Source organism: Bactrocera tryoni, chromosome 5, assembly GCF_016617805.1.
Source record: "Bactrocera tryoni isolate S06 chromosome 5, CSIRO_BtryS06_freeze2, whole genome shotgun sequence".
Classification (NCBI taxonomy): domain Eukaryota; kingdom Metazoa; phylum Arthropoda; class Insecta; order Diptera; family Tephritidae; genus Bactrocera; species Bactrocera tryoni.
The window spans coordinates 58,559,993-58,576,776 of record NC_052503.1 but is presented as its reverse complement, the minus strand read 5'-3'; the positions used below and the strand labels follow the sequence as shown (position 1 = coordinate 58,576,776).

The following is a 16,784-nucleotide window of genomic DNA, read 5'->3' as shown; positions in this document are numbered from 1 at the left end:
GTTATTGTTGACAAGGGTCATTCTTGTAATAAGTCTGTTGTTGTACCTTTCGTCTTAATTTTATCCAGCTTGTGAACAAACGTCAAAGGTTAACCAATTTAAGGATTTCTGGTTAACCGTTAAATCCCTATCGGCATAAAAACTGTTCTAAAATTTCTAAAGATCTCTCCATTCCTCGGTAATAAAACTCTAGGACCTTTTAAATAACATCTTATTAAACGTAAAGAGAAAAAAATCACACATTCCCATTCTATTTCCTTTTTACATCTTTTTACAGATAACCAATAATAATGCGAGTACGGAAATCTAATGTTGCTGTTGTTGTAACGGGTACCTAATCCCCGTTAGGATGGTAAGGATTAGTTAATGATTAGTGGGGCATGCAAAGATGTGGCCAGTGTCATGCGGAGATTCATTGCGACTTGAGGATTTTGTTCGCTGTGTCGCACCTAAATTTTTAGGATTATTGACAGTCGGAATCTTAACTTAATCTGTACTCCTTGGTCCGGTTAGTGAATATGACCGCTGTGGATTTAGTGGAAGCGAAAAAGATGAGAGATATATGTACATAAAACTTAATATTTCAACGCCACTAATTTCTTAAATTTAAGTGCTGAACACATAGAGCGCGACAGACTGCAAGCGACATCTATCAAATATTAAAATACACACGTTCTATACGACTGCAGGCCGACAGTTGTCTCGCTAACTGCAAAATATTCTTATATTTGCCAAAGACAGTAGGACGACAGTAGAGTTGACAGTGGAGAGGAGTGATGCCACTAATATGTAAAGTGTAAAATTATTCAAAGCTCTAACAATCCTGACGTAATTTTACAAATAAAAGCATAAAATAGCTCTGTTATAACATTTGTAATAACAATTTATAATTTAAAACGAATAATTTTACCTATTTACTTATTTTTTGCATAAAAATTTCACTTTGAACAAAATATTAAAATTGCATTGAAGTGAAAGGTATTAGTATGGCCACAACAAAATTGTGTACATGAAAAATGGACAGCTGTGTAGTCTTGTGTACATGCTTCTTACAAATGTTCATGTAGAAGGATTCACGACGCCATTTATAGTTCATGCTGCTATGTCGTGTCGCGCTCTATGTGTTCAGCACATTACTGTTAAATAACTGTGGTGACAATGATGGGGAAAAATATTTACAGCCCTATTCTCATGCCCTCACAAAAGTCACCAACCTCACTACAGTGATGTTTCTCATTATAGTGAGGGTTACCTTATTCTGGCGAAAATTCAAAAGCTCAAATGCTCACTATTCTCACAAATATCTGTGACGTGTGAAAGCAGCCATCATAATAGAAAACATCTGTGTTTGTTTTGTTTTAAATCAATATTTTACATTTTTTAAAAAATTGAGAATTGAGTGTTATAATTAGCATGGAGGAACTATTATTTGTATATGCGGCAATTGTTGAGGAGGAGGAATCGGGCGGTAGGAGGAAAGTGTTAAAATTTTGAACTAGAATTGACTAAAAACGGAGCGACGCTAAATGGTAATGCGATAGGCGGTGGTAGTAGTGTTTAAACTATGGATTATTAAGTTAAGCCTTGCTTATAGTTGATTTAAATTGAATTTTTCTTTACAATTTTATGAAGATTTGTAATAAAAAATGAATTAAAGACAAAAACAAGTTTTAAGAACTAACGGCATTTAAACGTTTATTTTTTCATAGAAAAATTTAAACACGTACAGTGATACATTTATGCAGCACATCTAAATACAAAATGCTGAGAAATGCAGAAACGTGTGAGGAACGAATCTCAGTGTATAATTAATTACGTTTGTCGTAAATTTTCTAATTGTATTAACTAATAGTTCTAAAATTATGATGGTCGAAAGCTATACATTTAACTGTAAGGAACTGCTTAGATAGTTGGGGACAAATCGGTCACTTTTTCACATTTGCTGAACTATTTCGCCCGTGGACCACTGGCTTTTAACATATTGCATTCATAATGGGATAAAATTTTAATAGATATTTTCGATAGATATTTTGTTGATGTGCTTAAGTCTGTGGTGTTTTGGTTTAAAACAAATCTGCAATTATCCACGTCACAAGAAAACCCGCAAATGACGTCATAAAACCCTCTTTAACCAGCTCCCAAGCGCCTCCGTAAGCCTCCTCATCAATACCTTGGAAATTTATGGAATAAATGTACACAATGCCACAACTGATACCAGCGAATCTATGGAAACATATGAGAAGTTTTTATGAAGTTTTTAATTTACATATGATGTATTGTTATTGGGATATTCCTTACAGTACTAATCCCAGGAAGCCTTTTAATGGCACAATGCCCCATACTATGACTAAAAGAATGCCAAAAATCTGTCTCGCCCAGTAGATAACGTCTAAGAATTCATCCTGCAAGAGAAAACATTATTGAAGGTTGTTTGCTTATTTTTCTTAAAACAGCTGTTTGACAGCTAAAAGCTTTTTACCTTACGTGGTGACTTTTTTAAGCTTTTTTCTTATGAGGTTTGAGCAAGAATAGCCTCACAAAATATCTCAAATTTTTCCTCTCAACTCAATTGAGAGGTTTTTTCAGAATAGGGCTGTTAATTCGACGTTTTGGTCATCAAACTATCTGGCAACACTGCTTTGACACGTTCACAATAAAGCGTTTAATTACTTATTTTGCCAAACGCATTTCGAAGTCGTGACAGCTGGATTTGACAGCTTTAATTTATTTTATTAGCTGACTTTCCCACTAGAAAATTCGTACGTGTTTTCCTCGACTATTCTGTGTTTTTCGCTTTTGTTGAAATAAATATAATCGCTCACTTTGTAGCAATATGACTGACTATCAATTCAATGAACGTGCTTATGCCAAAATAATTTTCCATGCTGCCAAATATCCGCACTTGGCCGTTAATGGAGTTCTATTAAGTGAGAAGTCACCGAAAGGCAACACAGTGCAAATAGTTGACGCGATACCACTATTCCATCAATGTCTCTATGTTACACCAATGGCAGAGATTGCGCTTACACAGGTATACAATTAGTGTGAAATATAACGTACGAGACTTTGATTGAGATATATTGATCTATTTCAAGTTTAAGAGCACCTGCTTCTTCCCATGATTATATTATTTATACGCTCCTTTTTCTTTGTTGCAAAGGTTGACGCATTCGCCGAGCGCGAAAATTTGATTGTAGCCGGCTACTATGTAGCTCCAGAGAACTTGTATGACAGCAGCGTGGAAAAGGCACCCGCGGCGAAAATCGGTGAAAAAATTCTTGAAACTAACAAAAATGCTTGCTTCGTAGTAGTAGACAATAAGTTAATGCGCTTGAATCATACACAAGCAGCATTAAAAGTATTTAGTAGTAGCGGAGAGTCTGCACGATGGTCAAAAGCTAGCTACACACTCGCTCAGCAGAAAATAACACTACAAACTGTATCAGAGTTGTTACAGCGTGGAGCTATGCGTGAAGTGGTGGACTTCGATAATCATTTAGATAATCCAGCGAACGATTGGACGAATCAACACTATAACCGGGACTTGAAGCAGCTTATGGCCATGTACTAGTTCTATAAAGAGGTATTAAATTGAATGGGGGTCAAGGTGTCTAATTGTAGCGTGCAATTTTGGTATAAAGTCTCTATGCATTTCTGTTTAAACGTATTTGTTTGATAGTATTTTGATGAAAATATTAAAATATCTATGAAACCTAGCTAAAGAAATAAATAATACATACATAATTACATGATAAACGCGCTTTTCTATAGTATTTATTTTAAATTTTAGCTATTTTCTGAGCATTTACATTTTAGTTTGAAAAATTTGCACAGGTCTGCCTTACGAATACATTCCGCTTGAGTAAAAATTCTGTTAATAAATCAAATTTAAAGCCAAAGGCGCACTTGCTGATCCCAGCTAGTAGATGCAAGGCACATTCCATTTGGTGAGAGGCCAATGCATGTGATGCGATTTTCATGGCCTTGTAGCATTGCTGGAAATTATTAAATATAAATATTATTTAATCATATTTTTTAGCGGCGTTCAATGTCGTAGTTTACCATTGTGTGAAACTTTAACTGTATCCCAAGCATGAATATTTCCCTCAATTCCAGAACACATTAAATAGCGACCACTGGTTGATAGAGCTAAACAAACATAAAACATATTTATAAAAAAACTTCTTAAGGTAAAAACAAGTAAAATTTGTTCATATACCGCACGAAGTGAAGCCTGTGTTTTTCTGCGGTGGCTCGTATTGAGCTATTTGCTGATCAGATCGTATATCGTAAAGACGCGCTGTTTGGTCCTCAGAGCAAGAGGCGAACCCAAAACCACTAGGATGATACTATAAGAAAATATAATGAGTGAACTTTGTATAGAAATGATGTATGGTATGTGATATATAAAAATATTACTTACGCAAACAGAATTTACGTCCATTTCGTGACCGAAGAACATCTGCTTGTATGTATCTTCACGTACATCCCACAGTTTGGCTGTCTTATCTACTGAACCTGTTATATACGTCTTCATGTCGGGCGAAAGACTTAAACCAGCAATATCACCAGCATGCCCGTTGAAATCCATTGTTTTCACACCCTTCTCCAAGTCCCAATGACAACTGCAAATATTTGAGTTTTATACCCCGAGCCGTCTTTAATTGCAATCAATTATATTACATTTTCATATCACCCGAGCCCGTTATTAAATGTCCGTCATCTAAGAATCGACATGAACTCAAAAAACCCTCGTAACCCAAAAGTTCTCGTGTCATTTTGGCGACGCCCGAAGCATCTCGATTATTTACGTCATAAACTGTGCACTGATTATCCATACCACCACAAGCGACAAAGTTGCCCGATGGAGAAAAAGCGACTGTCATAACCCATGCCGAACGCAGAGGAATAACCTAGAAAAACAAAATACCCAATAAATGGATTTCGAAAAATTAACAAAATGTAAGTAATTAAGAAGTTGTACTTTGTACCTGAACTTTGTTTGCCGTCCACGTATCCCATATAATTAGTTTTCCATCCAATGAACCAGTGACACAGTGTCTAGAATCGCCAGCAAAGTGCACCGAGTTGACTTTGTTTATGTGACCCTTCAGAATCTTCTTCGAACTGAGTCGTAATTTAGGTACATCACCCATATCGCCACATTTTTCCTGCCATGTACAGTCAGCTTTGGCCTTTTGATCGTCCTAGAGAAAGTAAATGTAATTAGTTCGGTTTTTTATTTAATTAATACACACCGTTTATATAATGTATGTAATTAAAAATGTAATGTAAAATTATAATAAGTAATACTTTTATGCAATATAATGCTTTAATAAATGATTTAATATGTTCATTATGCGTTAATTTCTTTAACTTCAAAGCCTACCTTGAACTTTTGAATCATTCCATTAATCTCATCGTGAAGTTTTTGAGTTTCAGGATCAATTTTAGGCATTTTGAGTTATTTATTTTTTATTTGATTTGTTTTAACTTTTATTTATTTATTTATTTATTTTTTGTTCGTTTGGTAATTAATGTATTTAATACAATTTACAATGAAATAAACTTGTTTACACTAACACTCTTACCGACCGCCACTACCTTTTCAAAGTCAACGTCTGCATGCCAACTGTTCTACGAAAAGTTTTTGAAAATTTTCACTGTTATGATAATGCGCCGTTATAAAAAACCAAAACATTAATGCAATTAACTAATTGGATTGAAATTTTAGTGGGAAATATAGGGCGAGAGTGCATGCGCAAACCGAAATCGAAAGGTACTTTTCTCATGACCACCATCGAAAAGCAGAAGAAACGACATTAATCACTTTAGCTGCACTCTTTTCCAATGTTTTTCTTAAAACTTTTAAATAACGCATCCAATGGTAATTCTTATGTTCGTAGCATTAATGGAAAACGCAGGAACTAAATTATGTTATCCTTTCATAACAGGAGGTGAGACTATCTAGCATTTCCTGTTGTGGAAGACGGACGTTTAAGCAAAGTGAGCAAAAATGTGATTCAACCGTGTAAAAATACATATGTATGTATGTACATATATGGATATGTATTGGGAAAATTTCAATCGCTTCGTTAGTGACCATATAACAACTTAGACTTAAATATATAATTCTAACAAAACAATTGAATAAAAATGTTAGCAAATTAATATTAACCACTTTCCTTGTCAACAATGAAATTCGAAAATTTTCTGTATAAAGTTATTTCATCCATAAGAATAAAGAAAATTTCCAATAATTTTATCCTATCGATTTTTTATAAACACAGAAGAGGATATTGGATACTCATTAAAGAATATTTCTCATGTGTGAACCCACGCCAGGTATATATAACCGGAACCGGAACGAACACCAATTTAAACTGATCAAGTAGTTTAATGTTTTGTACCGCTACAACAGCACTTTAAAAAGGAATGATAATTTCCAAAAATAAATTTTTAATTTTATTAATAAGTATAATACCAGAACTTAACTTTACAATAAACGTGAAATCTTACACAAAACGGTCAGTTTGGGCGGTGTATTCATAATAAGGTTAACGAAGGATCCACCATCCATAAGATTTAAAACTGTGCATGTGTATTTGCATATATTTTTGTAACTTGTTTCTTATACTCCTTGTTTTCTTGTATTTGGTTGACTTATTAAACTTGCTTAAAAAAACGATAACTTATTAAACTCACAACCCGTCGTATAAATTATTCATGCGAAATACAATTCGTATAAGTATTAGGTGGCAGCATTTACTGCCCTTTTGACTTTGACAGTTCGTTGAATCAGTCGTTTTTGACATTTCATTTTACTATTCCACAGAAAGTGGAAAATTGTTTTTCTTAGCTTTTTTTCCTGAATACCTAAACCAAAAATAATATTTATCATAATAAAGCAATAGCTAAAGTAGATTATTATTATTAAATAAAAAAATATGCAGTAAATAAAGGCGAATCATAAGAATACAATTTGACAAGAATGGCGACTCTAACATTGACTGAAACAGGTAGCACTACAACAATGCATATGCAAGCCCATCAGGATGGACATTCTCCAACTTTGGAGGAGCAGGCAAATCAATTGAATGAACAGCAGCAGCAATTAATAAATATAGATAACATGGGAAGTATTAACCACGGATTAAACGAAGATGTTGTATCTATACCCAAAGAAGTTATGCTAATATCGCTGGTATCGCAAGAGCAAGCTCTTTATAATCCAAAGCATGAGTTCTATCGTAATACACATCGAAAAGATTCTAAGTGGTTAGAGATTGCTGACAATGTCGGTTGGACTGGTAAGTATGTTTAATGTAAATGGTGTGCCACTTAATAACAAAAATAAATTGAACATTGTAGAGGCACAATGTAAATCAAAATGGAAAGCTATGCGTGACCAATATTGTCGTGAACTGAAACGCAGCAAATTTAATATCAAAGCTAATGTAAAATGGAAATATTTCAAGGAATTGGAATTTTTACGACCTTTTGCTTTGTCGAGGAAGTAAGTTTTTGTTTTGATTTTTATTTATTATGTTTATCTTTTCTTTTGTCCATATGTATACAATAATATCCATATGTATTAGTGAAACTAACTGTTACAAGATTAGTGTTATAAAAATATTAGAAATAAACGTTAAACTTGTCCAATTTTGTGAAATTAGCTATCGACCGCGTGCCACAAATAAAAACGAAAATTTAACTGGGTCGAACGGAAAAAATACTTGTAACAAATTACCAAGTATTAAAATGGAACATGGTCAATTTAGCGCGTCTGATTTTACCGCTGATAACATTTTGAGTGCAGAAGATAAGCTTGACTCAACAACTTCAGGTCTTCTAAACTCATTAAGCGATGAGCAATTGCACTCAGTGATGCAGCAACACAGTGGAAGTTGGAATTATCTCACAACGACAACGACCACAAGCGATGTTCACACTTTGGAAGGAAATGAGCACAGCCCTAATGAACTGGACGACACTAATTTACTGCAACATACACACCCGAGCTCAGAAGCTGATGATATGCTGTGCGCTTTGGTAGAAAGTGTACCGTCTACAAGTGTGCAAATGCAACAAACACAATCACACAATGAGGAAGAAGACGACGATCCCATACACACGTTCCTCAATATAGAAAGTTTCTTCGAAAAAGACCTCATTAACTTGATTCAACAGGAAGATATTATATATAATAATTTTCATCCAAATTATCGCAATGCCAAAATGAAACTTGAAGTTTGGGATGAAATTGCACGCAAACTAAAAAAGCCAGGTTAGCGTGAAAACTAAGATAATATTCCAACTATTATATTTGTGTATCTGTTTTAATTTTAAGTTGGCCGCTGTCGTTTGAAATGGAAAGCACTGCGGGATCAATATATCAGAGAACATAAACGACTGAAAGACCGTGAACATTCTGAATTATTGCCGCGTTGGAAGCACTATGATGCGCTTACATTCTTGCAAAAGTTTATAAAGCATAAAACAAGGTAATCTGTTATATTTTAAGATGAGTGTATTTTAAATATAACACTTTTTAAAATATTTCTTACAGCGAGAGTGATGTTAAAAACGCAGTAAGATTACCTAAAAGTGAATTAGAGCTTGATGTAGATGAACATATCATCGACAGTCCGCCATTGCCATCGCCAATAGAAGTAGTACAACACGATTTGGATCAGCAAACATTACCAACATTGTCAGGTCCACATACGCAACATGACCTGCATACAGCAACACATGATATGTGCGTTGTTAGTGGCAGCAGTGCTAGCGGCTACGATGAAATGGATATCGATCACTACATTATCGGACATACAAGCGATACAGGCGTCAATGATGATGGGATAGACATTAATGCTGGCGATGACGAGGATGATCGGAAATCACATCAACATTTTACAGAGTATCCGCCAAGTTCAACAAACAACATGACTGCCAATAATAGCATAAATCCGCAGGATACCGGTAGTGACGTAAAAACGGAGATGAATGAATTCAAAGATATAAAAGAAAGTAACATAATGATACAACAAGATAATGTATCATTACAAAAACAACTACATCAACATCAACAGCAATCATCACATCAGCTGCAGCAGTCACAGACACAATTGGTGCTATCACAACAACATCATCAGCCACCGTTAATGAAGTTAACGTCGCAAAGCACCACGCACCACCAACATTTACTCTCTTTAGATGTTGGTGATGAAACAAGAACTGCCACACTTACCACTAGGGATAAATCCCTCATGCAACTGCATCACCAACAGCAGCCGCAGCAACAAATAAATGATTTCAGTAACGAAATGAAGCATCAACAGCCCCAACAAGCGCTTACAAGTGGTTTAGTGAAGAGCAGTAGTGCGAATTTGACTTCCAACAACAACTGTGGCATGTCAATATTAAACCCTAGCACCTCACTCAGCATGGAGGCCATCAATTTACAATCTTTGGCGAGTAGTTCGCATAATAGCTCGACGACAACAGCGATCACAACGCATGCCCCGTCCACCACCATCACTGCCGCCTCTCTTCCAATAGCTGATAATCAAAGAGCGACCGACACTTTTGGAGACGATGAGGTCGGCGCTTTCTTCAAAGCAGTTGCCATGAAAATACGCAATGCCAATATGTCGCCGGTGTCTTTTACCGACCTACAAATCGATATTTTACGCGTGATAAACAGTACATTGCGCCACAATTAGTTAGAAGCTCTTACAGCTCATCGCGCGTGTAAAATTTTGTATTCTCTTATATAATGTAAGCTTAGTCTTTTATTATAAATGTTTTTCATTTCCTCAATGTACTTTCTTTTCAGAAATTTTTCATATTTTACTAAGTTTATTCTTTGACCGTCTTACAAACAAGATATCTGTTGTTGCAGATATGTTTTATTGGTACGTGTTGGTTTGTGTAAATAGGCTTGTTTAGTTCTTCAGTACGTCTTGAAGTTAAATTAAATCTCAACACTATTACTATTTTTTTAATGTTTTAAAAGTTATTAAAAGTAAATTTCACGCGCAGATAGCTGAAATGTTTTAAAAATTTATTCAAAATTAATGTTTTTAACTTAAATATTCTTTAAATTAACTAAACCTCAATAATTCATGTCGTTTATAAATTATGTTAAAGGAAATGGCTAGATTTGTGTCAAAGTAGATTATTTATTTAAAAAAAGTAGACTTGAACTTGAGCAAAGTGTGCAAAAAAGTCCAACAGTGGCTGCGAATTAGATATAGATTTTATTTTGTCTGCGTTTAGTGCTATTCTCAATTGGTTATATGTAAGTGGTATTATTATATTCGTTAACTTTGCACAGTTTTTTAAATGAAATGAAATCATTTTATATTGGTATTGTGCTCATTAATATAAGAATAATTTCGAACGAAAACTTTGTGCATCTGCAAATACATATGCTTTTATGCATATATGGTATATACGTATATATAAATTATTTGTAAATAAAAATTTTAGCTAAACCAAATTATTATTATTTTTTGTTTTCATTTTAAGACTGAAGTTTGTACTTTTCACAAATATTAATCTCGAAATCAAGAACTCTCATGATACCGAGAAAACATTAAATTTATGATATATACATAAATATTTACAAACAAACACATTTTAGAAATCAATTGAAGGTTCTAATACATACTAAGTGCTCGGCATTTTTGTTTAGAACGGGTGTTCCAAGTAGAAGTACTTTTTTCAATAGCCTATTTTTGGCAGATCACGCGTGATGCTATTTTTGTTCAGAATTGTTAGGCATTTCACCGTGGAAAAACTTACGCCTGAACAACGTTTCCAAATCGTTCAGCTTTATTACGAAATTTCACGTCCTATAAAGAATGTGATTCGCGCGCTTCACTCAACTTATGGTTAACACAATCAAACTGAGCATACTATTCGCCACACCATCACCAATTTCGAGACCCCGCATTCATTATTGGATAATATTCGACTGAATAGACCACGTCCAGCGCGCGGTGAAGAAAATATAGAAACCTTAGCTGAGGGTGTACACGAAGATCGTGGAGAGTCAATTCGGCGCCGTTTGCAGCCACTCAAACTGACGTTTTGAGCGACTTGGCGTCGACATCTTAAACTGAAAGCATACAAAATATAGTTTGTAAAAAACTGAAGCCGCTCGACCTTCCCAAGCGACATTGCTTCGCTGTGTGGGCTCTTGAAAAGATCCAAGAAGATCCGACTTTTTCGAACCAAATTTGGTTCAGCGATGAGGACCATTTCTGGCTCAATGGGTATGTAAACAAGCAAAATTGCCGTATTTGAGACAAAGAGTAACCTTAAGAGATTCAAGAGCCGCTATTTCATTACAGAAAAAACATCGGTTTGATGTGGTTTGTGGGCCAGTGGAATCATTGGTCCATATTTCTTCAGAAATGATGCCGGTGAGAACGTAACCGTCAACAGCGAATGTTATCGCGCCATAATAACCGTCTATTGGATGCCTGAAATTGAAGTTCGTGATCTCGGAGACATTTGGTTTCAACAAGACGGCGCCACTTCTCACACATCGCATCAATCAATTAATTTATTGAGAGAACACTTGGGTGAGTAGATAATTTCACGGTTTGTAGTGATCGATTGGCCACCAAGATCGTGTGATATCACACCGTTACACTTTTTCCTCTGGGGATATGTAAAATCTAAAGTCTATGCGGACAATTCCGCTTGATTCGCCAGTTATCAGTCGAAACAGATTGGGCAAAAGAGGACAGGAACTTATTAAAGTTTTCCAAGCCACCTCCACTTCCAACTACTTAAAAGTGCTTAAATCGACATTTATAACATTCTTGAACTATATTTTATTAACCTAAGCATTCATATAGATATCACAATTGAACTCCATCTTAGCCTCAAACCAGTAACTTTTCCATTCTTCGACTTCAAGAACACTGAATGCGGCAACCTTAATGCCTACTATGTAAACATCGATTGGTCAAATCTGTTCTCATTGTCTTCCAGTTCGTACACAAAACCTAGTTACCAATTAAAAAATAAAACATTATTCAAGAAGGAAGTTTATTCCACCTGTAAGTAGGCGAGAAAGTAAAAAGATAAGTATTCTACATTACAAGATCTGACACAAAGGCATTTTTGAAGTCAATTAGCTCCAACAAGATAGATAATAAACTGACTTTCAACAATCATATTGATAAGATCACTTCCAGGGCACAATTCCGATTTCTTTGGCGCCGCGATTTGAAGGTACTGTTGGAAAGGTAAGTTCTCCTGACTAAAAAATATACGGGGTTATAGGTACCGCAAACGCTTAGTTTACAAGATATTCGACCTTAAAGTTCAAAAATTCCCATATTTCGAACATTTCAACAAGCTATTTTACCACATTGAACACACTTTACTCACATTTTTCACTTCAAATTAATTAAATTAAACTATAAACTTTTAAATAAATCCACATTTTACACTTTTAACAGGTTTTTACCGAAGAAATCTTTATTTTAAAAATTACATTTTGTGTGCTAAAAATTACGACGAAATGGAGCGCTGTCATGTGATAATAAGGAAATTCGCTGAAATTCCTTTTCTCCCAAAAATTCCTCTATCCATTCATATGGATATGTTCTTTATTTAATTTAATAAACCAATAAGTAATATTATACAGTAATATTATATAACAATATTATATATGTATATTGTCACCTAATATACAAAACAACGTATTACCAAAAACAAATGGAAAGCGCTGACAGATATAATAACCAAAATTTAACCATTTTATAAGGAAAACACAAATTTTGTGTCAATATTAGTGCAAGATAACCAAAAAATATAACTACTTTATAACGAAACTCAATATATATTTTTTATTTTAACGCAGAAAGGAGTACTATGCGAAAGTACTTCAGTCACCCCGGGTATTCACTCGACCAGGGTTATTTTTTTAAAGCGCGGCCGAAGGCCGCCAACGCAGAAAGGAGTACTACGCGAAAGTACTTCAGTCACCCCGATATGAAATAAATTTTACAATATTATTATAGATTTTTACTTATTTATTTTTATTAAACATAAATCGCATATTATACATATACTTACATATGTATAATATATATGTATACATATGTATATAAACAAAGAAAAATCGTTAAGAATCCTACAAATTTGCTGTTTAAGATGTGGTAAGGCTCATTTTCCTCATAATTGTAAACAATCTAACCTTTTCAACGATGAGTGTGCTAAGTGATTTTTAAATTAATAAGTTTAGGTAAAATATAGCAAACTAAAAGTGAAATGTGAACTTATTTCAAAGTTTAGAGTGTATATTTAAATATACAGAGTGAAAAACGTGAAAAAATTTAGTGAAACATAGAGAAATACCATGTGTTATTAGTGCAAATTTTTGAACTTTAAAACGTGAATATTTAAAAAAATAAAAGTTATTTTTATATTATTTTCGAACATTTCTTCTCTGGAGAAGCTCCGCTATCCGTACATACCCCATTTATACGGAAATTCGGTTTTTTTACCCCTCCGCCAAAGTAATCGGAATCATGCCGCTTTTATAACCAATACTGGCAAGGATTTCATCTCTTGTTCTTTCGGTTTTGGAATAGGGCACCGCAATTTGGTCTCGTATCGAAAAAATACAAATGAAACTTTGTATGATCTTAGGTTACCGTTATGACTCTTTCTGATTGACGCGCCTGACATCAACAGTTGTTTCGATTTCTCGTTAAGACGCAATCGTCTGCTAAAAAGTACAAAAACTACCAAGAACTTCAAAATTAAAAAGAAAAGGAGCAGGGTACAGATAGATCACAAATTTCAGCGTCTCAAATAGGTAGAATTAATTATCTGCCAGCATCGTACAATTTACATTTTCTTTTGGTCATATTTTTTGGCACTGCCGATTGCTTTTAGCATATCAACATTTTCAGTTTTCATTATATATGTACACACATACTTACATACTTATGGAAATCGTTGCATGACACGTTCTTATAATCATATTTAGTGACAATCATGTTGCGAACATTTTCAACAAGGAGACGATTGCGTTCATCACTCCATTGGATGTTGATGAGAGAGAAAATTCTTTCACAATTAGCATTATGTCCGGGAATAGAAAAAAGTACTGCACAATTTTCAAAATTTCAGAAAAGGAATCAATGTTTGAATTCGCTTTAAAAAATGCACAAATCTGGTCATTTGAAGTTTGTGAAAAAAATATTATAGAATCCTCGTCACATCATATTTACAACCTCACAAGTCTTGGTCTGTACACTTACCGATAACTTGGGAACGTCGACGAATTCCAAAAGTTTGAAAACTTGGAGCTCGTTCGACAAGTATGTAAATTAAACGAAAGCACGATTGATTTGAAAGAATTATAAACGTTATTGACAATGGTGGTGGCTGTGAATAACAGTATCGAAAGTCCCGATAACGATCGATATATTTTGTCTCTTTTCATCCGATTTAAAAATCGTTCGGTGCGTTTATCGGATGTGCGCGTGTATGTATCCAATAAAATTGGATAAATTTGCGAAAAAATCATTGAAAAATCAGTATATCAGTACGGGGGTCTAAAAATCAGTACGCGTACTGATAAAATCAGTACATCTGGTAACCCTAGGTATAAGGGAAATCAGTAACGCAAACTGCACAATATTGCCAGTTTTTACTGCATTTCCGAAAAAGCCCATTGTTTATCAAGTTGCTTGCAGCCTAGGTCAAGGCTTTCAATTTTTGTCAATTTTGGCAGTTAGTTATGGTGTTCAGCTTGAAAGCAAGTTCTTGATCGTATAACTGCAGCGTAAAGAAAAATGTCAAAATAGAAGTGCTTTGTCAATTTTCCTTTCTAGGAGGAGTCAAATATATTTACATACATACGTAGGCACCATAATCGAATCGCACTAATTCATTTAAATAGGCAAAAGAAATTTAGCAATTGAAAAAGAAATCTAAACGTAACTTGACAAACATTTTTAGTCTCACATATTAATAGCCCAATTCGATAAGCCGTTTCTAGTCACTATTTGAGAGATTTTGCGGTAAAGTCTCAATTTGTGACTAGTTACTATTTACAAAACAGTCGCTAGTCTTTAGTCTCAAAACATTGTCTCAAATTTCTGATCTGATAGTTAGCAGGTCACAAAACTAAAAGGAACTCTTGTTTGTCATTTTGAATATACTGAATAGAGATCATCATGGATATTAATCTATTGTCGTTTTTTATATTTTGTAAGCAACTGTAACTAGATAAGTTATAAAAAAGTTAATTTCACATAAATTTCGTAACTATTCTGAAACAAAGTCAACAAATATTTTTATTTTTATTGATAATTATGCCTTTTGACTGTGATATAGAAAATTTTATATTCATTATCGACATATTTATTTTCATTCAAGTTTGTATACTTCGCTAAATAACGAAATGTAAGAGCTGAGTGAACCTGTTCGTTTTCAATTGCGAGTTTTGTATGACTGTCTCGTACTGAATTGCAAAATCGTCTCAAGTCACAAAAATTGTCTCTAATTTAAAATCTCAATTCTAGAGCCTTGTGACTGTATCACAGTACACAATTGCTCGGTATATCTCACTTACGTTTAAAGTCAAAATCTCTCAGAAAGAAAAATAAATAATTTTCTATGTTCATCTGCTCAAAATTCAATAAATATAGCAACTGTTTATTTCATTACAAGGTTAACTCTGTTGGAAAAAAGAATTTAGAGATATTTATGTAGATATATGTAAATTAAATCTAGCTATCGGATTAAATAACAACAATTTCTTTGGGAATTAAGAATAGTATTCTGTAAATCGCTTGAATGATATCCGATTTTGCAATATATTTACATACATATGTATTTATAACTCAAGAACGGCTGAACCGATTTGGCTGAAAATTGGTGAGGATGTAGCTTGGACGCTCGGGACACAGGCTGTTTTTTTTATCGTTTTCTTTTGATGTTTATTAAGTACAATCTATTAAGCGGACAACTCTATTAACTGGACAGCAGACCTGGTAACCAGACATTGAAAAAGCAGCCTTAAATTCGTTATTTTATCCCATGAAATTTATTTGTATGAACATATTCGAAATTAATTCCCGTAAATAAAATTTTCACTGTATTAAATAGGGGCCATCCATAAATTACGTCACACGAATTTAAGGACTTTTTAACCCCTCCCCCCGTCCTTGTCACAAGTTGTCACATTTTATGAATTTATCATAAAATAAAAAAAAAAGGTTATTCTATTTATTCTTATATTTATTAAATAATCTTTAATAAAATCAACATTTAGTTAAATATTAAAGTACAGAGACAACGAATGACTAGTCAAGAAATAATAGATACTTAATTGCTAATTAAAAGTACAAAACTTAGTCATCTTGTGTCCATGGACTTTTGACCCACTCCTTTATATCATTTATTACAGGTACATCAGGCACTTCATTTTCATTCTGTATTTGGATGTCAGGAACATCATTCGTATCAACATCGTCTTCTTCCATCCATAAAGCATCGTCATTATTCATTAAACAGAGAATCTCTCGGGCACGTCTAGCCGCAATTCTTTGAGGACGAATTTTCGCGATAGGTAACAGCTCTTGTTTTTTATTTGATTGTTTGTGTTGATTGGTAGCTTTGTATGAAGAAAAATATAGGCCACATATGCTACACGATCTTTTAAATAAGTATGACTCGACACTAGGGCAATAACTATCATATGGAACTTGTTTCAGATGGGATGACGCTTTGAGATTTAATAA

General features: G+C 34.1%; 4 protein-coding genes across 5 annotated transcripts; 2 read left to right on the top strand and 2 right to left on the bottom strand.

Moving 5' to 3' along the window:
- Positions 1-1,468: 1,468 nt before the first annotated feature.
- On the bottom strand, positions 1,469-2,414 carry LOC120778376 (respirasome Complex Assembly Factor 1-like; the record flags this gene model as incomplete). Its single annotated transcript, XM_040110163.1, has 2 exons — positions 1,469-2,223; positions 2,299-2,414. Coding segments are annotated over 2 exons (276 nt in total), but the record flags the coding sequence as incomplete, so codon positions are not given.
- A 306-nt stretch (positions 2,415-2,720) lies between these two features.
- On the top strand, positions 2,721-3,716 carry LOC120776763 (ER membrane protein complex subunit 8/9 homolog). Its single transcript, XM_040107726.1, has 2 exons — positions 2,721-3,031; positions 3,161-3,716. The coding sequence occupies exons 1-2, from the start codon at positions 2,834-2,836 to the stop codon at positions 3,569-3,571; spliced, it is 609 nt and encodes a 202-aa protein (XP_039963660.1). The 5' UTR covers positions 2,721-2,833; the 3' UTR covers positions 3,572-3,716.
- A 28-nt stretch (positions 3,717-3,744) lies between these two features.
- LOC120776762 (guanine nucleotide-binding protein subunit beta-2) lies at positions 3,745-5,627 on the bottom strand. The gene is made up of 7 exons (XM_040107725.1): positions 5,390-5,627; positions 4,992-5,207; positions 4,684-4,913; positions 4,424-4,625; positions 4,220-4,349; positions 4,063-4,149; positions 3,745-3,995 (listed from the first exon to the last, which is right to left on the bottom strand). The coding sequence occupies exons 1-7, from the start codon at positions 5,456-5,458 to the stop codon at positions 3,889-3,891; spliced, it is 1,041 nt and encodes a 346-aa protein (XP_039963659.1). The 5' UTR covers positions 5,459-5,627; the 3' UTR covers positions 3,745-3,888.
- A 1,242-nt stretch (positions 5,628-6,869) lies between these two features.
- LOC120776761 lies at positions 6,870-10,456 on the top strand. 2 transcript variants are annotated; one of them, XR_005705461.1, is made up of 6 exons: positions 6,870-7,310; positions 7,372-7,516; positions 7,677-8,287; positions 8,351-8,504; positions 8,570-9,780; positions 9,839-10,456. XR_005705461.1 is itself a non-coding variant. In XM_040107724.1 (5 exons), the coding sequence occupies exons 1-5, from the start codon at positions 6,992-6,994 to the stop codon at positions 9,723-9,725; spliced, it is 2,385 nt and encodes a 794-aa protein (XP_039963658.1). In that variant the 5' UTR covers positions 6,870-6,991; the 3' UTR covers positions 9,726-10,456. The 2 variants fall into 2 exon arrangements, 1 of the variants encoding a protein (XP_039963658.1); XM_040107724.1 differs by having other exon boundaries at positions 8,570-10,456.
- Positions 10,457-16,784: the final 6,328 nt, after the last annotated feature.